This window comes from Protobothrops mucrosquamatus, unplaced genomic scaffold, assembly GCF_001527695.2.
Source record: "Protobothrops mucrosquamatus isolate PMUCROS unplaced genomic scaffold, P.Mucros_1.0 scaffold3589, whole genome shotgun sequence".
NCBI classification, from domain to species: domain Eukaryota; kingdom Metazoa; phylum Chordata; class Lepidosauria; order Squamata; family Viperidae; genus Protobothrops; species Protobothrops mucrosquamatus.
This window is the reverse complement of record NW_015389554.1, coordinates 101,277-123,559: the sequence shown is the minus strand read 5'-3', so window position 1 is coordinate 123,559 and position 22,283 is coordinate 101,277. Positions and strand designations below refer to the sequence as shown.

Below are 22,283 nucleotides of genomic sequence, written 5' to 3'. Positions count from 1 at the left end.
GTTTGCTTCTATCTAGTTCAACTGTAACTCCATCCGGTTCAATCAAAGGCTTATTTGCCTATTTCTACTACATCTTTTAGCTCACAAAAATTAAATGTCATTTGTATTACAGTATCAAATTACGTGTCAGAATGTCACATGATGATTTAATTAACATTACTGTTCTATTTCTGATGACGAGATGTTATTAAAAGAGGTTGACTTTCTGCTATGACTGACATGACTCTTCAACATACTAGAGGAAAATTAACACATTGAACTTAAGGCCTGTTCAATTTAAGGCCATTCTTGAAACACTGCAAAATAAAATAATGCAGCTTAATCACATGATTTAAATATTCAGGTTTAATCAGGTCGAGGGCTTGACTATTTAATGGACGGTTTATCAATCTTTTCCTGCAAGAATATGCAGCCATTTCTAAAACAAAAACAAAAACAAAAACGATCTCATGAAATTTTCCACGTTTCAGATGACTGCTATACGTACCTCTGCCAGTTTGTATGGCAATACAAGCTTTTCTCCTACAGTCACTGTTTTTCTTGTAATCAGTGCTTCAAGCAACATTTCTTCTTTCACCTAGAAAAAGTCGTAATTTTATAATCATACTAGCTTTCAAGTTTTGGAAATAAGTAATTTTTTTTATAAGGAATTTGAGGACTACTCGTACAGTTTCACTATCAGAAGGCCTTTACACAACATGATGCTCTATAGTTACTTGTGAATACTAACCTGTGTATTAAAAGGTCCTATTTTTTAATCAATGTTGCTAATGATCCTCATGAAACTCAAGTACTTTGGCCACCTAATGAGAAGGAAGGACTCACTGGAGAAGGGCCTAATGCTGGGAAAGACTGAGGGCAAGAGAAGAAGGGGACCACAGAGAATGAGGTGGATGGATGGAGTCACTGAAGCAGTAGGCGTGAACTTAAATGGACTCCAGAAGATGGTAGAGGACAGGAAGGCCTGGAGGAACGTTGTCCATGGGGTCGCGATAGGTCGGGCATGACTTCGCAATTAACAACAACAACAAATGACCTTCATGAATTTAGAAATGGCACATCTTAAGTGAGACTAGAGGAAGAAACAGTGTGGTGTGCTTTCTACACACTCTTACATAAAGCCATGTCTAACAATTTCATCTTCTCTGGAGGAACTGATGGAGGCGGAGAGCTAACTTGTGGACAGCAGAAAAAACGGTAGTGCCACAAACAAGGCAACAGCTGTTCTAGAGACAACATTGGGGCCAAGTTGTCAGCAATGCTAATGGAATCCACTGGCACCCATCAGACCCACCGGAGCGACTTTGCCTCTTCAAAAGACAAAGGCACAAGGTTTCAGATAGGTGGGCCACCTCCAAAACAGAAAAAGCAGCTGTCTCTTGCTATGAAACTACTGGTACATATTAAAAAAAATACACTTAAATCTGTGGCAGAAAAAATTGAGCAGACTGTATATTTGGAGAGGTGAAACTCCCTTGTGAGTTATGATTCAGTGAAAGGATTTCATTCCAGTTGGACACAAATTCACATTCCTCTAACACTGTATCTGTAAAAAGACAGCATTTATTAAACATTGCTTTCCTACAACACTCTCTGGCTAGTAAAATAAAATGCAAAATAGCAATCTCAAGGAATCCTTGGCCTGCCTCTCATTATTGCAGTTTTGTTCCAGCTTCAAGCTGGCTCAGATTAGAAGATTTTGTGAACCTCCGACCTTGAGTTCTTTTTCAAAAAGGCAACTATGAACACACAGTACTTTAAATGATTGCATATTTTACAGCAAAGAGATTTTTTTTAGCTAGCTCAAGCCATGAATATCTTAATAAGCCATCTGTAGTAAAAGACTTGAGTGACAAAGAAGATGCTATAAAGTAAGTTCAAGATCAACCAATTAACTGGCTTCTGATGCCAGATGACGGGGAAAGATTTCTGATTTTAAACAAGCACTTTAAATAACACTGAAATAGATGGCCATCACACGAGATATATTTTGCAAATGTCTGCTTATTAAAAGTTGTTCCAATAATTTCAGTGAAAAGTCCTATTAAGTAAACGTGGATAAATTGGAGGTATTATTTTATAGAGGAGCATTTAACCTCACTTATCTTATTCCAGAAACTAATATACTTCACATTTATCTTTATGTATTATGTAGAAATAGAAGAATACGGAGGAGAAGAAAAAGTGGAAGGCTTATGTCCAAACGTGGTATCTTACCTCAAGTAACTCTGAGACAATAGGCAAGACTTCTGGATTACAGATATCTATGGAATCATCTCGGTAGGTTTTTTTCTTGTAACGGATGTTACCCAAGTGTAGTATTGCTGACAGAAGGGAAAATATCCTAAGGGTGCAAAACAGAAACAATAAATGAAAGAAACTAAATTAAACTAAGTTCACCAAAAATGTTATTACATGAAGTGGCTGTTTGTGGTATATTTAAGGTGGTATATGTATGTTTCCTTAAATCACATATAAACATACTGCATCCAGTTTTGGTCATCATGATGTAAAAAAGATGCTGAGACTCTAGAAAGAGTACAGAGAAGAGCAACAAAGATGATTAGGGGACTGAAGGCCAAAGCATATAAGGAACGGTTGCTGGAATTGGGTATGACTAGTTTAATGAAGAGAAGGACGAGGGGGGACATGATAGCAGTGTTCCAGTATCTCAGGGGCTGCCACAAAGAAGAGGGAGTCAAGCTATTTTCCAAAGCGCCTGAAGGCAGGACAAGAAGCAACGGGTGGAAACTAATCAAGGAGAGAAGCAACCTAGAACTGAGGAGAAACTTCCTGACCGTTAGAACAATTAATCAGTGGAACAACCTGCCTCCAGAAGTGGTGAATGCTCCAACACTGGAAGTTTTTAAGAAGAGACTGGACAGCCATTTGTCCGAAATGGTGTAGGGTTTCCTGCCTGAGCAGGGGGTTGGACTCGATGACCTCCAAGGTCCCTTCCAGCATTATTATTATTATTATTATTATTATTATTATTATTATTATTATTATTATTATTATTATTATTATTATTATTATTATTATTATTATTATTATTATGTTGGATAAATACATATGCAAGGCAGATTTTCCTGCTTTTCCATAATTTGGGAATAATTAGAAAATGCCATCCATGATTTAATAAGGTAAAAATGGTTAATATTTTTTACTAACAGACACAATGTCAGGCACAGTAACTCTTAAAAGGTCAACTCACAATCACCTTCTAAAGAGAAATAACTTACTGCCTGCGGGTTTTGGGGAGAAACCCCACCATCTCCATAGCCAGCTGCAAGCGTTCAAAATCATGCTTCAAGTCTTCACCTTCAACAGAGAAGCAATCCTAGCGCGTCCAATACAAGGAACAATTATTAGGGGGGGGGAAAACAGGCGTCCCAAAGTTATAAAAATATGAACAATGCAATATAAACTTCAATCTGCACAACACGGGATAATCTGTACAACACTGGATGGTGAGCAGATTTGGGATTAGAATAATCCTCCAACTGTACTGAAGTCCATTCTCCATACCAGGCTTCACAATTGTCGTGTAACGTAAGAAAGAAATTTAGTTCTAAATAAGTAGCAGAGGAATTGCCAGCTGAATAAAGGATTCCTAAGATAACTTTAGGGAAAACACATGCTGGGACAGGACCACTTCTGAAAGGAGTAGGAGGAGATCTAAAAGAAGAAAAAGAAAAACTCGTGCTTCTTCCTAGGTGCCTTCCAACTTGATAAGAATTACTGTGTTCAGTTTGTCCACGTGGAACAATAAACACAGTATGTACATAGGCTAAGTGCACTGTAGTAAAAAACCAATGGAGAAGACAATCTCTAAATATCCTTTGCCTTTCAACTGTCTTGTGAATTATGCAAGATGTTTGTCCTTGGGATTATACCAGTGGTGGCGAACCTATGGCACGCGTGCCAGAGGCGGCACTCAGAGCCCTCTCTGTTGGCACATGTGGCACTGCTGCCAGCAGCAGATCCATCAGGTTGTCCCTGCCCCGACCAGCACAAAGGAGGTGAAGCGGCCGACTAGCAAGCTCGAGTAGAGATGGTGGAGCAGAGGTCACCAACCATTGTCGATTGGTGGACTGGAAGAAAAGGGAGGGGGAAGCATTTTACATGCGTGCACGCGGCCGCGAACACGCTGCAAATGGGGCGGGGCTAGTGCCTGCGTGACACTCACTAGCCCGGCCCCGTTCTTATGTGGTGCAGCACCTACAGGGCGTGGCAGTGGCCATTTTTACGCCTTGCAGCACGGTGGCCCATTTTTGTGCCCCTGGTTTTTGCGTGCCAGAATCGACACTCAGAGGTGCCTCCCTGCCCCCCCCGAGGGCATCACAATGCTGATGCGGTCCTGGCACTTTGCAATAAATAAGTGGGTTTTGGGTTGCAGTTTGGGCACTCGGTCTCTAAAAGGTTCGCCATCACTGGATTATACAGTCTGGATTTACCAATCACTGCAAAGCTTCAACCTATAGAGTTACAGGCAGCATACTTTACAGTATTTTTTAATCATTCGAGAGTAGACATTATATTATATAACCTCTAATTCAACGGAGTGGGCTTGAACACCAACAGTTATTTGAAGAATCTGCAAAATGTTTTTTAAAACAAAGCTGAACTATTTCAGAGTCCATGCAACACTCAAACCTCCACCCTAGCACTGCATTCCATTTTCAAAAATAAAATTACGTGTAAGTATCAGAGAGAATTTCTATTTATATTATTTATACCTTTCTACTCAGAATTAATAGATACATGGAGCTAACTGGGGCATGAGATAAGAGACTTCATTCTATTCTCTGCTGTTTCTCAAGACATGTTTAATTCATTGGTGATGTTGCTGTATGGACACTGGGACAGATTTTTTTGGTTTTATAAAATCTGTTCTGTGAGGTTTGGTAAAACTATTGCAGAAGACCGCAAAAGATTGAACTTTTATTTAGAAAGAGGGTCTGAGTACAGGAGTCCCTATTTTATCTGGCAAGGATGTAAATCAAACTGATATTCGAGGAGAAAAGGAACAAAGAGGTCACCAAGAGCAAAAAGAAACCATGAATAAAATACCAAGCAAAGTTGGTAGTTAAATCCTGGAGCAATAGGTAGACAGAACAGGTAGAAGAGAAAAAAATGAGAACTAGAGTCTAGAATACAAAGCAGGCAAAAACTTTGTATTTTAATAGAAAAACTCAAAATAGGTCAAGGATAAGAAGAGCATTTACTACTACCATTGTGCTGATTAATACTTTAAGGGTATCCATTTTAATTTCCAGGAATCCCAAGTTTCAGAGACAGAAAAAGGCTTTCTAAGGCTTCAACAATATAGGACAGACTTATTCCAATATCACTCTGCTTAACTGAGCAATATTCACTATCAGCTGGACTACCTGAAAAAATAATTTCACGTATTTAGTTTCCCGCAATAAATCCAACTCAGTTCCAGAGAGTCGAGCTAATTGAAAACTTTGCAGTGAACCATTTGCTTCTGCTGATTTAAAAACAAGTATTTTATTGACCCGTCTAGCACTAGTTTAAAAATAATAAAATGGAAATGGAAAAATAATTCTCAATAAAAATGAAATAAAACATTATTTCATTACGTCTTATTTGTAAACAAGTTAGAATTGTTGACATGCAATTAGAATAAACATGCTTTTGGAAATAAAATGGGAATTATAAAAATATTAAAAGATCAGAGCACAGTTAATGCAAATTAAAAGGAATTAAAACCATTATTCTCCAGTTAGGTAATCGTTTTTTCCTTTCACTTTGCTTACAACTTGGAGAGGCCTCTAGGAGTTGTTTCCAAGGCTGTTATTACTTTTTAAAATATTGAGTTATAATTCTATGCTGGCCATCCACATTCACTATTATGAGATGGACAGTCATACAAATTGATTTCATACATAAATGAAATAAAATATAACCCTGGACCTAAAATTAAATACATTTTACTGTAGAAGGGAACTCTATTCTACTGAAGTATCTATAGCTGCATTTACATCATAATTAGGGTTTTCTAAGCCACAATTAACTGAAGATAGTGCCAAAGTGACCTGGTTTACTCATCAGGATCAGACATAATGGATGGATTTGCACATCCTGCTAAACCAAGAACAAAACAAAACTCAGGTGAACCAGGTCACTGAAATCAGATACGGTTCAAGAAGTATCATGGATTTTAAAATCAATGCATTTCTCTCTAGAGAATATATTATATCAAATATTATCTTGAAAAATTATTCTGGACAAAGCTTATTGGTCTGTATTTTGAAAAACAGAACCAAGGAAAATGTTATAATCAATTCTATTTGCCCCATCCTAGGGCATGATAAGAATACCATCCCATTTTTAAAAAAGATAACTACACAAAAATGACCCCCCAAAACTACTTAAGAGATGTTGAGGCCAACAGCTGTTAATTAAAAAAGTAACTAATTCTGCATTTGCTTTGCATCTGTCACCAGTAACCCAGAATGGATGGATGGATGGACTTGTACTGACCGGCTCAGAGTCATAGTAATAGTCATCCCAGCTCTGTTTAGGGGATCTCTTTGTCATCTGAAAGCAAGGCAGATTGGGTAAGTAGCATTGCAAATCCCACACAACAATCTCTTTCTACTTGTCTTCTGTGTCTGTAAGCATTAAATGTCAGGCTTTCCCACTGCAGAAAGGCGTCATAACGTTCTTCTGTGTTACTGTACTGTTCACCTTGCTTTGAGAAAGCGTACTCCACACAGTTTTATCATGTTACTGAAAAGCCTTTTCATTTTATAATTAAACTGGAGGATACTGTAGAATGCTTTGGCATTTCTGCATCTTTTAAGAATGCTCCATCTTATATATATTTATTCCCCACCCAAACATTTATGTAAGGTAGATCACCTATCTTTCCACCTTTTTAATGTAGCACTGGGGAAGTGGTAGATAAGTGTCTGATTGGGATGATGTACAAATACTGCAAAATAAATAACTGAATAAGTTATTCCAAGACCAAGCAGAGCCTTCTATGCGCTCTACCAAATTACCAGCACTGGCCTGATTAATTTCCAATGTTAAAACAATCTGCAATATTTAATGATTTTACAATCTGAATTAACATTAAGATTCCCATCTTGTTAAAAAGTAGTTTTTCAACAAAGGTTCTCAAATATTTATTATTATGAAGTCATTTGGGTAAAATAGAAGTCATTTGGGTAAAACTGAAATCTAAAATTACAATTCATTTTATAAAACTAATGATATAGAGGTTGGGTATGATTGATTGCCAGATTCTCTGGGTATCCATCCTAGGAATCTTTTAAAATAGGGAATCAAAACAAAACTTAAAAGTTCTACTTTTTAAAATTTACCTATATCACTCCTTCAGTGATAATTCAATCACTATTAAGCTGCCTAGAGCTCTATTTATGATTTCTCCGCCCGTTTCCTACTGAAGCAATGAGTACACAAACAGAGAGAGGAATCATTAACACTAATCTCACATTATCTTATACTGAAAAACCTGCTGTGTTTTGTACCATTTGGATAGTGGAAGGAAAGTAATTTAGGATTCAATCTTAAAAGTATTGTATTTAATTATGTTACGTAATTCTAATGGGATAGCATTTTACCACCTTAACTGTTCTTTCCTCTCGGTTTTATCGCATTCAAAACCCTTGGGTACTCAAGAAAACAAGTTATATAAACGGTGTGAAATGTTAGTATAAGATGCAGTATCTCCATAATTTCAATTATTTACAGGCAGTTGGGATTATTTGTAAAGATATTAAAATGTCATGCTACCAAACAAAAGAATTAGGAAAACATGCAAGTTGTTTAAGATGTGCAAATTGTGAAAATAAAATAATAAACTACTATTAGCTGTTAATATGAAAGTCGCTTGGAAAATTATATATTCTTTTGAAAAGCTCTGATCCAAAATCTTTTATTTACCTATAGTTCACTATTGTAACGATCAGTTGCTTATGTCATAAAATTTCTGAGCAGATGACATGAACAATAGTTTTAAAAGAGCATTGTGAGAATAGCCCATCACTCTGAAGTAAAACCCATGTACCGGAGGCAAAGCTGCTAGTCTATTCCCACCTGATTAAGGTAGTGATATTCATCAGGCTGTTTAAGGTGAAAAGCAGATTTTTCTTCTTCGCTTGCTCCCGCCAGCAGGTAATAAAATACATGGTAGTTCCTGATAACAAGTAAAAAAAAATGCATTACAGTAAAAAATGAGTAATAGGATGGGCAACAGTGGGAAGTATACAAATTACTGGCGTATCAGGAAGAAACTACAAAAAAAGGGTGATGAATCAACAGCACAGAGTACTTTGTAGTGCTGGAACTCGTGGCTGAAAATGTAAAACCTAAATCTAGTACTAGCTCAGTGATGGCGAACCTTTTAGAGACCGAGTGCCCAAACTGCAACCCAAAACCCACTTATGCATCGTCGGGTGCCGGGTGGGCGTGGCCCATTGGCTGGGTGTGGCTGCAGTGGTAATGGCAGAGTGGGTGGGACTAAAAAGTTCAATCAATCAATTCCAACTTTGCAAGATTTTTTTCCCAGCGAGAAGTTGAAATTGACTGATTGATTGAACCTTTTTTTTTTTTTTGCACACGGCAGTGGAGGCCTAAAGCGAAAAGGTTTTATAAAACCCAGCTGACGGCCTAGGACTGGGGCGACGGCGCGCGTGCCCCCAGAGAGGGCTCTGAGTGCCGCCTCTGGCACCTGTGCCATAGGTTTGCCACCACTGTACTAGCTAGTCCTTGCTTTTTCTAAATCCAAGGTTGTTCTTGACTTACAACAGTTTGCTTAGTGACCATTTGAAGTTACAACGGCACTGAAAAAAAGTGACTTGGGACAGTTTTTCACACTTATGACTGTTGCAGGGTCACGTGATCAAAATGATGAGGCTTGGCAACTGGTTCGTATTTATGATGTCATCCCCTTTTGCGACCTTCTGACAAGCAAAGTCAATGGGGAAGCCAGTTTCACTTAACAACTGCAGCGATTCACTTAACAACGGGGGCAAGAAAGGTTGTAAAATGGGTCGAAATTCACTTAACAAATGTCTCACTTAGCAACCGAAATTTGGGGCTCAATTGCGGTCATTAAATCGAGGATTTCCTGTGTACAAAAACAGAGCACAAATAAACTACCAAAATAGGAAAAAAGTGCTCCAGGATTCTTTACTGAAAGATGTATACACAGATGTATTAAGCAGGGTTCTTACTTCTTTCTGACTTGTAACATAAATCTGATTTATCTTTTGGGGGGAGGCCGGTATATCATTTTTCAGTTTTCAATACGGTAGAAGATATATGCTGAAAATAACACACACACCCCCACACACACACATAAAGTTCCATCTTACACAAATTGCTGGAGGGGGCATGGGGAGGAAATAACCCACTGTTCTTTTTCCTGTCTCCATGTAACAAGCAAGTACAATCTAAACTGGAGCGCAGGGCTAATAAACTACCATGGAGCATGCTTTCCCCTTACTTCCTTGCACGCTGAAGGGTGTGCAATCCATTAAGAAGGACAATGTAATTTCTGAGCAAGAAACTGGACTGTTTGCGTGAGCAACTGCTCTTAACCTACAATCCTTGTTTATTAATTTCTGGAGATAGATTTCTAGGAGCCCAGGAATTTCATAGGACCCTATATTACTAGCTACTAATTACCAAGAAGATAAAAACAGGATTGTAACAACAAGCCCTCAAAGCTGGGAAATGAATTAGTCAGTAATAAGTATGTCATTTCATATTTTGGATGAGAACCATCTCTTCCAAAATGTGAAAGGCAGGCACAATTTATAACCCAGTGAAATAATTATACTCTGAAATTCTAATAGTTGTTTTGATTTATCTTCCTTTATTTGTTCCAGTAGTTTATATGTGTTATTTCATTCGTTACTCACCTTTCATTATGTTCCTGATAGACTAGTCTGGACTTTTCTAGTAGATACTTTTCAACGTAAGCTCTAGAAGAAAAATAAATGGCAGAGCATTGTATGGGAAAAAATATTGTATGGGGTGGGGGAGCCCTAATTCATACAAGGGATGAAATAATTCTGTACATAAGCTGAATCCATCTTCTTCACTTTCTTTCTTGGTAGCATTTTCCATTTCCCATAAGAAATATAAATATATAAATATAAATACTGCAAAATTTGGGCTTCATTTGAATTGTGCTGCAAAATATGGTGAACTGATGAGTCACTACATCATGGTGATGTAGTCTGCCCATATCAGTATTACAGTATTGCATCCATCCTGAAGCTATTATTTTTTTAAAGGGTACACTTTCTAAATGGTACTCAAGTAATGGAAATGATGGGATATGATTTTTAACATAAATACCCAGAAGACATGCATGACAAAACTGAATTATATATCTCCTTTACCCTAACTTCGCTGACCAACCTGTAGCACTATCCACTGAATGGATGCCATCAAAGGTATTTAACAGATAAAAGAAAATGAAAAGCAATTTGCTAAGGCACTGTGAAAGCAGAAGTGTCACGAATGCCCAAAACATCCTTCAATAACGGAGATAATTTTTTTAACAGGTTTTTATTTATCTAAGGGTTGCAACACCATAGCAATATTCATGAATAGTCTGTGTGAAACAAAAGGTCAGATGAATATAACTTCCTCAGAGCCAAAATCAAGGTACTACTGCTATTCTTGGCATCTCAGTTGAACAACTAGGCCAAAACGTTTATAGAAAAGTACATGTCTTGATATCTTCTGACTGATTCACCTGGGGGCCCAATATTGTTCACATGTATTAATCCTAAATGTGACCGCAGGAAAAAACCCCAAGGTGTAGCCGTCAACAATGAAAACAGGATTTTTACATCCTGCTTGCTCTTCAAACTCCAGGAAGATAACAGACTACATAAAAACTGGAACTATGACAGTGTACTGGCCAGGTAAGCTACAAGTTTTGTTTCCTTGTTTTTGACAAGGAAAAGCAATCGATTTAAAGAAACTGAAGCAGAGAACAAAGGGGAAAAAATGTCTGGCTCTATTTCTTTATTCAGAAGAGTAGAATTTTTACCAAGCCAATAATGGAATTGGAAGATTCTATCTAAATGGCTCAAAATATAGCACAATGATCAGACTGGCCTTTCAAAACCTGGAAATTCTGCAATCCCAAATATTTTACAAAGTAATATCACAGAATGAGTTCCACTGTTTCAGACGTTTTTCTGCTTTAATGTACTTTAACTCCAAAAGATTGTCAGACAACCATCAATTTTTGTGCTGGTCCTTCATATAATTGAACATAATATTTTCTTCTACTTCCCATTTTAAAAACTTAGACTCAAGCTGCTAATTAATACAGCATTAGTGGGATCAACAGCTTATTTTCTGATCTGAAGGTACAGTAGCTTAATTTAGGGGCCCTTCATTTGCTTTCCTAACACTGTAACTGTCTTGAAAAAACCGTTTGTTTTTCAGATTCAAATAGCTGTGAATGATGTGTACTATTCAAACCAGAGCCAAAGAATTCCAGAGAAAAATATCTGTGGAGAGTAGAGTTTCTTAAGAATTTATTATATCAATTCATTAAAAATACATATTTCAGAAATTTTTCCATTTCCCTTGTGATTAAACTGAAAAGTTGTAATGAAAAGAATGTAGGAAGTTACTTTCCTTAACAAAAGATACCTATATCAAGCCAATTATTTCTCCTACATGACATGCCCACATCTTTCCCAGACAAGCAGCTACAGCCCAGATTGACACAGGATGTTTTACATTCTAAGCATGCATATAAAACTACTAACAGCTGCACGCCATTCATGCCTAAAGCTCTTTAGTCACTGCTCATTGCCACTTACCCACGCACAGTGCCAGTCTCCTGATAATTTACTTGAATAAATTTGCCAAAGCGACTTGAATTGTTGTTGTGTGCTGTCTTGGCATTCCCAAAAGCCTGTCAAAATAAGAAAAGTAAGTGTCAAAAACCTACCAGAACAATTCACTGCAGAGGTAACACGGAGATGAGGATCTGCCATTTCCTACGTGCATCCTACTACCAGGAGCTGAGTTCAATTCAAGGGCACTGCAACTGGCGAAGGCCAGCTGGGCTGAATGGAAGTGACACAGTTGCGTAGAGGCTAGAGAATACAGATAGTCCTCACTACAATTGAGCCCAAAGTTTCTGTTGCTAAGTGAGATGGTGGTTAAGTGAGTTTTTCCCCATTTTATGACCTTTCTTGCCACAGTTGTTAAGTGAATCGCTGCAGTTGTTGTGAGTAACACGGTTGTTAAGTGAATCTGGCTTCCCCATTGACTTTGCTTGTCAGAAGGTCACAAAGGATACTGGTGACTACAGGATTCTGCAATTGTCATAAATACGAGTCGGTTGCCATGCCTCTGAATTTTGATCACATGACCATGGAGATGCTGCAATGGTCGTTATGAAAAATGGTCTCTTTAATCAGTGCCATTGTAACTTTGAACGGTCACTGTTGTTAAGTCAAGGTTCACCTGTAATCTGACCACAAGAAAAGAAATGAAGGCTAGATCTCCATTCTGAAACTAGGCCTCAATTGCTTTGAGATACAAACCAGGTCTAAAGCGAGCGTCTGATGTGTGCTATACCCATGGTGACCTGGGATGAATCCTTGACTGTTATGGTGGCCCGGAAATCACAAACTGTGGCTGGCCCATCCTCAGAAAAGACAAGCTGAAGTCTTCCAAGCACAGAAAGTCTGGACAGAATCATCACCAACCCAATAGCATGGAGAGGGATAAGGCTGTGCAGCCAAAGGAAAATGAATTTTATTCACAACCGACGCCTCATACCCCGTTACCTATGGAACAGTGCCCCTGGCCATTTGCAAGGCCTCACTAACAATGATGATTTGATGACGAATCATGATCAAATTCAATACCAAACTGAATTAGGCATTCAAGAAATATCTAATTTAATTGGGTAAAAATAATATGCTTATTAATAGCAAGCATACATGTCTTCTCTTTCATTCCCCTATAAACATGGGGGAAAAAATAGCAAGTAGCAACAAGTTTGTCTTCAAAAATATGTGCGACAAGCTTGGAACATAACATAAAAGAGACTCTAGAGCATAAACACAGCTGTAGTCAACATTCCCAGCACTAAATCACCACATGGTTTGGATGTATACACTTCTTGGAATATTACATGCTGTTGACATTAATTTTATCATAACAGGCAGGCATCTGAGGGAATGTTATATGTATTAATTCTTATAATTTAGACATTGAGGGGGAAAAAATCGCCATACATCAACTTTAAGATACCTCAAAAGCACTAGCTTTCCTTATAGTTTCTTGAACAGAAACATTACATTCTCTTTCTGCAAAATCAGACCTTAATAATGTCCCCGACTGTTAATGACACGGAATCTACTTTCAAAGGAATCTGGAAAAACCTAAGAGTTTTTGTGCTAAATTATCTTTGCCAGTAGGCAAGTTTGGAGAAAGCAGAAATATACAGATACTATTTTCTTGGTACTTCAGTATTTTTTTTTACCAGGAAAGAGACATTTAGGATACTCTTTAGCCGAATTGCAGCTCATCAGGCAATATATTTCTACTGTTGTATCAACTTTGCTGTGGGAATCAGGTCAATGCTGGCTAAGAAAATTACATGCATTGAAAGATCACTCGCAGTTCCTAGGCATGCCTTCAGGTTTTCTATAATTATGAGAAAAAAATATAGCTTGAGTTGAAAGACTAATAGGAGATTGTTTTAGGACAGGATTCTTCTAAATATTTACAAAGACTAAAAACCTTCCAAAGAAAATTAATCAAATGGCACATTATACTTGTTACTGTTGTTATTCTTTTTTGCTTTGACACTTAATAAAGCAATGTGTCTGATTATCTGTTTAAATTTAAAACTGATTAACTAAAATGAATGGCCGCTTGCTCCAGGTTTTCTCTTGCCATTTCTTTAAATATTGCTGGTTACATACTCTCTTGGTGTTGTTCTTTAAGGTAAAAAAAAACTCCCTATCTGTTATGGTGCCAAATAAGAGATTTCAATTATAGGCCCGAGTAATGTATTTTTCAAATGTGGTTTAAGGCAGGGCTTTTCAACCAGTGGTACGGGTACCCCCTGTGGTACATGGGCACCTGGCAGGTGGTACGCGAACATCCTAGAAAAGTGGTAATGGGGGAGGGGAATGAGCTGAACCGGTGGCAGCACCGCACATGCCTGAGCGAGAGACGGCTGGAGCTGCAGGGCTGTCAGGGCTCAGCGGAAGCGCCAGGATCAGTGCCGCTTTCCAGCTGATCGGCACTTCTTCGGAGCTGTCAGGGCTCAGTGGAAGCGCCAGGATCAGCGCCAGGCTCCAGCCGGAGCTCGGCACTGATCCTGGTACTTCTGCTGAGCCCAGAAGAAGCGTTGATCAGCTGGAATGTTGCAGCATCTCCAGGGTCTTGTCATTTACATTCAGATGCTTGGCAACTGATTCATATTTATGACGGTCACAGTGTCCCAGGGTCATGTGAAGTGACCAAAACCTGCTGCAACCACCCAGCAGACGGGGGGAATAAAAACCAAACACCCCCCACCCCACCCCCACTGCCAATCCCCAACAGAAATGCTCACAACAATGAAAACCTCGGACAGGCGTCTTGCTCGGCTGTGGCTTGGGAGGCACTTTTTTCAGTGCCATTGTAACTTCGAACAGTCACTAAGCGAACTGTTGTAAGTCGAGGACTACCTGTACTTTATCACTTTTTTCCTTTTTTTTTTTTGGGTCATCATGTTTTTGACACCTTGCTAGGCGACTGATGGTACTCGGATATTGCCATAACCTAAAAGTGGCACAATGGGTGAAAAGGTTGAAAAGCCCTGGTTTAAGGCATCAGGCTGAAACTGGGAGAAGGGAAATTCTAGTTTCGCCTTAGGCGCTAAGCCAACTGGGTAACCTTGGGCCAGTCATTCTCTCTCAGCCCTAGGAAGCAGGAAATAGCAAACGTCTTCTGAAATCTTGCCAAGAAAACTATAGATACTAATGTAGGCACTGCTAGAAGTCAACATTGACTCAAAGGTAAAAAATTACTAAATAAATAAAAATATAAATTGAAAAATGGGTATGTACTGACTGTGCATACTGGGGAAAGTTGACAGGGCCGTGAGAAGTTCCTTCAATAAAAAAAATCCCCATATTTGAAGCATGCTACCGGTGAAATCCATGTTCCTCTGATCTGAGCAATCACAGAACAGAAAGCATTCTTTGCCCTACATTTTGGGGAGCGAGGAAGGATGTGGGGAAGATGACTTCCCTCAGGTACTATGAACAAAGCTAATTTAGGGTTACAATTTTTCAAATACTTTCTTTTTTTTAGAAGGAAAGGCAATGTACATCTTTTATTTTTCTACTTACCATAGTTATTATCTATTTTTACTTTTATATATTACCGACGGTGCTTTCTGCTAACTCAGTTTTGGATCCTTTTATTTCTCAAAACTGTCACAAACACACAAACTGTATTAAACTGCATTAATAAAGTATGAAGAAATACAACTAGCTGAATCCAAATATTCAATTGTGCCCCACTGGCTACTGAGGAGTAGTTAAAAGTGGTTAAAGATTAAATACTCTTTTATTCAAGAATGAATCCTTTGTCTCTTGTCACAAATATCTGCAGCCTCAAGTAATTTCACCTGCTGATCCTAACAATTCAAGCTGAGATGGAGTGAAATCCTCTAAAAAGAGTGGGGTATTGTCTTCGGCAGATTGCAAGTAGCAGTTGTCACAGTGAATGCACAATGTTTCATGCCAGCATTAATGTTTCTTATTCAAAGACATTTGGTTTAATCAGTCTGAATATGCAAGGATATTGGAGAAAGTCCACCGTGTCTCCATAAATAGCTAGAATTGACAGAAACAGATGTCGCCTATCAGACACCACATTTTTACCCCATTTTGAGGGCTCAAAGAATCCCCCAAAGCCCCAGACAAATGGAAAAGCCATGAAATATTGAATCAAGCAAACTCTTGTATGAGAAGAGCTGTGTAAGTGTATGGTGACAAAAAAAAATCAGAACTATTCTGGTAGCCCCAGCTCACAAGGGTGTACATCTTTTATGTAATAAAATGTTATTAGTCAGAAATAGTGCTACCAGATTCCTTCTGAATCAAGTGAAGGGATCAAGGAGCATGCAAACGGAAGCAAAGATAAGGGCCGTAGAACAAGACTGTAGAACAAGACTGTATAAGGAAGAAACCTAGACCAGGGGTAGGCCACCTTGGCTCTTTTATGACTCGTGGACTTCAACTCCCAGAATTCCTGAGCCAGCCGTGCTGAGAGAAAGGGAGAGATTTCCAAGCTGAGCCATGCTGGCTCAGGAATTCTGGGAGTTGAAGTCCACAAGTCATTAAAGAGCCAAGGTTGCCTATCCCTGACCTAGACAAACAGAGGGTACATGGCAACATGGAAGATGATGGATCTGGGGAGAAAACAGCTGATACAAACAGGAACTTGTTGATGGGGAAAGGGAGAGAATTGGAATGGAGGTAGAAAAAAGGGAAATTCATTCTCATTTATGCTGGCTGAGCAGGAAGGGGATAACCAAATGCAGATGTTGGAGTCAAATAAGCTTTTTTAAGACCAATGCACCCTTGGAGGGCCAAACATGTCTAAGATCCACATCTACTTCTAGTCATTTGATGAATATCACTGTTACAGCTAACACGCCCCCCCCCCCAACATGCTGAAACAATAATCAATGGACATGTGTTCCCTATACAGGGAGTTGAGATACTTTCCTCTTAAGAATTATAGAAGCTGGGTTTGGAAAGCAAACTAGTACTTGGTTGGATGCAAGATATGTGGAAAATAGTATCAAGGCAATTCAACAATAAATACTGACTTCCCAGAGGTGCTCCATTTAGGAAGGCATGAAAATAATGTTAAGTGTTAACTTGACTTGAATAAAGTTCATATGAAGAAAACAACGCTGAAGCCAAACTATCCTTTAAGCTGATTCTAAGCGTAAGAAAATGTAAAATGTTTTTTTGGGGGGGTGTAACGAATACCTGGCAAAGGCACTCAGTGTTGAGATTCAGGATTAGTTAGCATCAGGAAGAACATCTATGGTTTTGCCCTCACTTGCAGCTGGCAAAACCGGAAAAGTAAGCAACCTTGGCTGACTTTAAACTGACAAAGGGGAAGGAGCTTTCCAATGTATGATGAAATCTGCATGAAACGTTTTCCTCTTGACAATACTACTAAGATTTTTAATTGTGCAGGTAATACGAAGAAAACAACTACTAAGCAATAATCCATACATCAGCATTGCCCAACTTCTCAAAACCTGAACAGGGTCAGTCCTCAATTTACAACCGTTCATTTAGGGCAGGGGTGTCAAACTCAATTTCATTGAGGGCCGCATCAGCATTGCAGTTGCCCTCAGGGGGCTGGTGGGTGTGGCCAGTGTGGGTGCAGCCTACTGGATGGGCGTGGATGGAGTGGGTGTGGCCTACTGGGTGGGCATGGCCAGCTCTACATCATTTGTGTCAAGGGTGCCTGTGGGGGTCTGGGCAGGAGTGGGACAGATCTGAGGGTCTCTGGCAGAAGGGGTGGGACCGGGGCAAGCGCCAAGGCATGGTCCATTTCTTCATTCCTCACAAAGGGTGACCCCTCCCCAGCATGCACCCAGGGGGCGGGGCCGACGTGGCAGGGGCTGGTTCCTCGCTGTTTCCAGACGGCCTTGTGGAGCTAAGACTGAATGCGTTTCAGCATAGATGGCCACCACAAAATTGTACATTGGCTCCCAGCTGGCCTGGGCCAGGGCCAAGGCAGCAGGGGCCGTTCCCTCACTGTTTCCAGGATGGCTTTGCGGGCCGCATGAAACCACTTCGCAGGCTGCATCCGGCCCCCGGGCCTAGTGGTTGACATGTCTGATTTAGGGACTGTTCAAAGTTACAACAGCACAGGAAAAAGTGACTGATGACCATTTTTCACGCTTAGGACCGTTGTAGCACCCCTGTGGTCACGTGATCAAAATCCAGATGCTTGGCAACTGGCTCATATTTACGACAGTTGCAATGTCCCCGGGTCACTCTTTTGCAGCCTTCTGATCAGTCAAATCAATGGGGAAGCCAGATTCACTTAATAACTGTGTTACTCATTGAACAACTGCAGTGATTCACCTCACGTCTGTAGCGAGAAAGGTCATAAAATGGGGCAAAACACACTTAACTGTCTCACTTAGCCCGAGAAATGTTGGGTTCAATTGTGGTCATAAGTGGAGGGCTATCTGTCTATGCCTTGTAATATTTGAACCTTTGCCTAGTCATCTTTTGCTTTACAGTTCCGGGATAGCTTGAAATACTAGGTATCATGTAAAAGAAACAGAATAATCTCTCCCTTAAATGCGATATTCTTATCCACTGCCACTCTTAATCCTTCGACAGATATAAATCTGCTTGATGAGGAACTAATGGTCCTGTTCCTTTAACTATTATTAGGCAACTATATCAGCATCCCCACCTAGTCTTCTATCAAGAAACGTCCTCTCACAAAGTTTTGGAGAACATATTTTTAATATTCAAAGATGTCCACCTACTAAATTTAGCAACTAAGCAATCTACCTCTGGGATGCGCGTTCAGCTTTGCTTACCACCCGGTACTTTTGTGTGTACTAAAAACAAAGGTCAACTATAGTTAGTGGCGACTTAGAAGACAGGAAGCATAAAGGAATTATTCTCCACTTTAGATAAGGATATTTTCTAAACATCGCAGTCCTTGCAATAGTTATGATCAGTTAATTAAACAGTGCTGTATAAGGAAGTGAGATGTTAAGTAAGAAAAACGTTCTCTGAAAAGGCAAATTCAGTCAATGGAATTCTCCTGGTGAACCTGAAATAGGAGGCAGTTTGTGAGAACTTTTAAAGATTGGTATTATTTCACTGAGATTTTGGATTGCTTTCCGAAAGGAGCACATTTTTTAACTGTAATAGGAAAATAACTCGGTTTGGGAATATTACGTGTTTATTTGTTAATTAAAAGATTTCACAAAGTTTCTTAATCTTAAATCCATTCTTTGGCAAAATTGCTCATTCCTTTCTGAACAAGTTCTCTGTGATGTCCACCCAAGCCTATCCAATTTTGGTCATTAGAAATGAGGTTAGTAACAATGAAAGCCAGAGTGTTTTCCTTGGAAGAAAGTCTTAGAGCAGTGGTGGCAACCTATGGCACGCGTGCCAGAGGCGGCACTCGGAGCCTTCTCTGTGGGCACGCGTGCTGTCACTGCAGCCCCGCCTCCCCCGCAGCCCCCCTGGAGGAGAGTCACCCCCGGGTGCGCCCGCACGGAGCAGCGCAGCCACAGACATAGCCGAGCAGCAGGGACAAGACTCCGCCCTCGCACCCCATAGCATGCAATAATGCTGTGGGGTGTGGGCGGAGGGCGTGGCTGCCATGGCACTGCAGGGCTACCTGAGTGATCTGCTGTGGGCCATGGGGGCGGTGCGTGTCCCTGCGGGCGGGCGGGGCAGGGGGCGGGCAGGGGCGGAGCAGGCAGGGTGGGAGGCGGAGTGGGGGCGGGGGGCGGTTTTGGGGCACTCGGTCTCTAAAAGGTTCGCCATCACTGTCTTAGAGGTTAATGAATATAGGATCTCAGCAATTTGTCCCATATCAAGCTTTTACTCTGATCATGTTTAATGCTAAAATCAGCAATTTTAGCAGATGACTTCAATATATTGTATATGCAGTGCCTTTGTCCTTGTGGCAGAAATTGAGTTGGCAGAACAGGCTATTTTTATAAAGAAATAAAATCTACTTGTATTACTAGGAATATAATGATCAGTTGGGAAGGTGAGTAAAGCCTAAATGCAATTCTAGATAATCCCCTTATAGTTCATTCATATATTAAGTCACTTTTTAAACTTTTAACAATGGATGATTTGCTACGCTTAGTAGAGGTAAAATTAGCATTGGCTCATCGTAGAACAAGGGACTCATATATGCCAGTTTCCTTTGATAGATGGGTGGCTAAATCAGCTTGTTTTATATGTGTTAAATGAGTATGAAGTGATAGTTTTCTATTTTATATTAAATTACTGTCATAAAACAGACAATTCTAGATTTGTGTCCTAGTTCTTCACCAGAGTTGTTCGCAATTTACATAAGATGAAGCAGATGGCATTTAAAAGACACTTCAAAGAAATGGGGGGGGGGGGAAATCCACAAATGAATAAAGACTATTTACTTCCTTTGAACTTGGGGGGGGGGAGCAGAAAAGTTCTGTGCTGATACAAAAACACTAAAAACAAAACTAAAAGCCCATTTATAGCAGCTCTGGTTTGTCATTCTTGAGATTTAAAAATCAAGATCAACAAAGAATGGAGTATAATACCTAATTATCTCAAACAATATTTAGCACTCTCACCTAAAAAGTCTCAGACAAATCCTCTAATTTTAAATTTAAGCCTCCTTCTAACAATAATGTTTTACTTCGGGATGACAAACGTACAATATAATCCGTAATTTTTTTTTAAAGAAAAGATTTAAGAGAAGGATGACAGTTCTTGGTGTATTTTTTAAAGCACATTCCAATCTAATGTTTTCCACATGTAGTTCACCAGCAGAATCCTTACAATAGGAAGGAAATCTTTGCACAGCTTTATCGATTGCTTCAAGACAAGAATGATGATTTGATTATTAGAAGAATTGTTTTAGCACACACATTAGGGAGAAGAAAAGCTTTATCATAAAACTACAGGTAGTCCTCGACTTACAACCACAATTGAGCCCCAAATTTCTGTTGCTAAGTGAGACATTTGTTAAGTGAGTTTTGCCCCATTTTACAGCCTTTCTTGTCACCGTTGTTAAGTGAATCACTGCAGTTGATAAGTCAGCAACCTGGCTGTTAAGTGAATCTGGCTTCCCCATTGATTTCGCAAAAGGGGACCGCATGACCTTGGGACATAGCAACGGTCATTAAATATGAACCAGTTGCCAAGCATCTGAAATTTGATCACCTGATCATGGGGACGCTGCAAAGGTCGTCATTGTGAAAAAACGGTCATAAGCTGAAGGGTCACTAAATGAACTGCTGTAAGTCGAGGACTACCTGTTCAGTATGATTTTAATATTACCTCCAGCACTGGTCCAGCTCCAAGAATGATTTGTTCTACTCCACTAGCGAATCCCTTTTGGCTGAGAGCGGTGAGGTGATGGATCAAGAAATTTGTGCTCTGGGTTTTGCCAGACCCGCTTTCTCCAGAAATGACTATACACTGGTTCTTCCGCCGCAGTAGCATGGCGTGATACGCGACATCAGCCACGGCGTAGATGTGGGGCTCCAGCTTACCCAGATGATGATTATCGTACATCTTGACATATTTAGGGTTATAAATGGGAAGGAATTTGAAGGGGTTAATGACGATTAAGATGCTTCCCACGTAGGTGTAGATTTTCTCTTGCTTGAAGCGATTTCTAAGGTTTTCCAAGAGTGTCCTCTCGTTCAGGTCTGGCAGTGCGCACAAGTCGTCATAATCCTTGTACTGCGGCTGGGGAAGGAAGCCACGTTCCATCATCCTGCGCCGTTCCTCCGTGACCCGCAACCAGGACTGGAGACTGGCGTAATGGATCGACCCGTCTAGGTTCTTTTCTCTTAGAAGAAACCGGTAGTCCTCTCCGCTCAAGCGGTTCTCTAGGGCCATCCGTGGCCAGAGCATCATGCGCTGGACAGGGCTGTCGGTGGGGTTGAGGATCCATTCCTCCCCACCAAATTCCTTCACTTCGGCCAAGACGTAGCATTTTGTTTTGTCCAGCTGCAGTTTGTTAATCAGAGAGTCTATCACCTCGGCAGCGGTAGATGTTTTCCGTGCAATAACCGGACAGTAAATGGTCCCTTCGGCAATGCTCCCAGGGTAGATGTGTAGTGTGTGCTCTGTGTCTTCAAAGCGTCTTCTTCCTCCGGTATCATTTCCACTCATATTGGACTTCTTCCCATCAGTAACTGCGATCCATCTTTAACAAGGTTAGATAAGCCATCATGGCGACAGTGCTACAATAAAAGGAAGGAAGGAAGAAAATATTTTAGGGATACGGAGTCTTTATGGAACAGACACAGATTTCAATTCTAAAAATTCTCTTCTAGAACCAGAAGTTGCTAAACAGTTGGGAGAGAAGTAGAAAGCCTATGGAAAGTACACGCGTTCTGTCGCTAGACGGGAGAAACTGGAAAGAGGTAATTCTTTAGCAAACCATTTTAATGAGATGTGGGTGTGATTGACTTACCTTTTTTTTATTTTACCCTC

General features: G+C 39.9%; 1 protein-coding gene across 1 annotated transcript in view; it reads right to left on the bottom strand.

Annotated features, from left to right (window-relative positions):
- The window catches only part of MYO9A (myosin IXA), a gene marked incomplete at its 3' end in the record, with an annotated part of 79,722 nt that extends 57,763 nt beyond the window's left edge, over positions 1–21,959 (bottom strand). The window contains exons 1-8 of the mRNA XM_029286412.1: positions 21,117–21,959; positions 11,856–11,950; positions 9,924–9,986; positions 8,095–8,194; positions 6,511–6,567; positions 3,243–3,340; positions 2,218–2,344; positions 488–577 (exon numbers count right to left, since the gene is read on the bottom strand). Coding sequence (XP_029142245.1) covers positions 488–577; positions 2,218–2,344; positions 3,243–3,340; positions 6,511–6,567; positions 8,095–8,194; positions 9,924–9,986; positions 11,856–11,950; positions 21,117–21,959 — 1,473 coding nt within the window. The remainder of the gene's footprint in view (positions 1–487; positions 578–2,217; positions 2,345–3,242; positions 3,341–6,510; positions 6,568–8,094; positions 8,195–9,923; positions 9,987–11,855; positions 11,951–21,116) is intronic.
- Between the last annotated feature and the right edge of the window lie 324 nt (positions 21,960–22,283).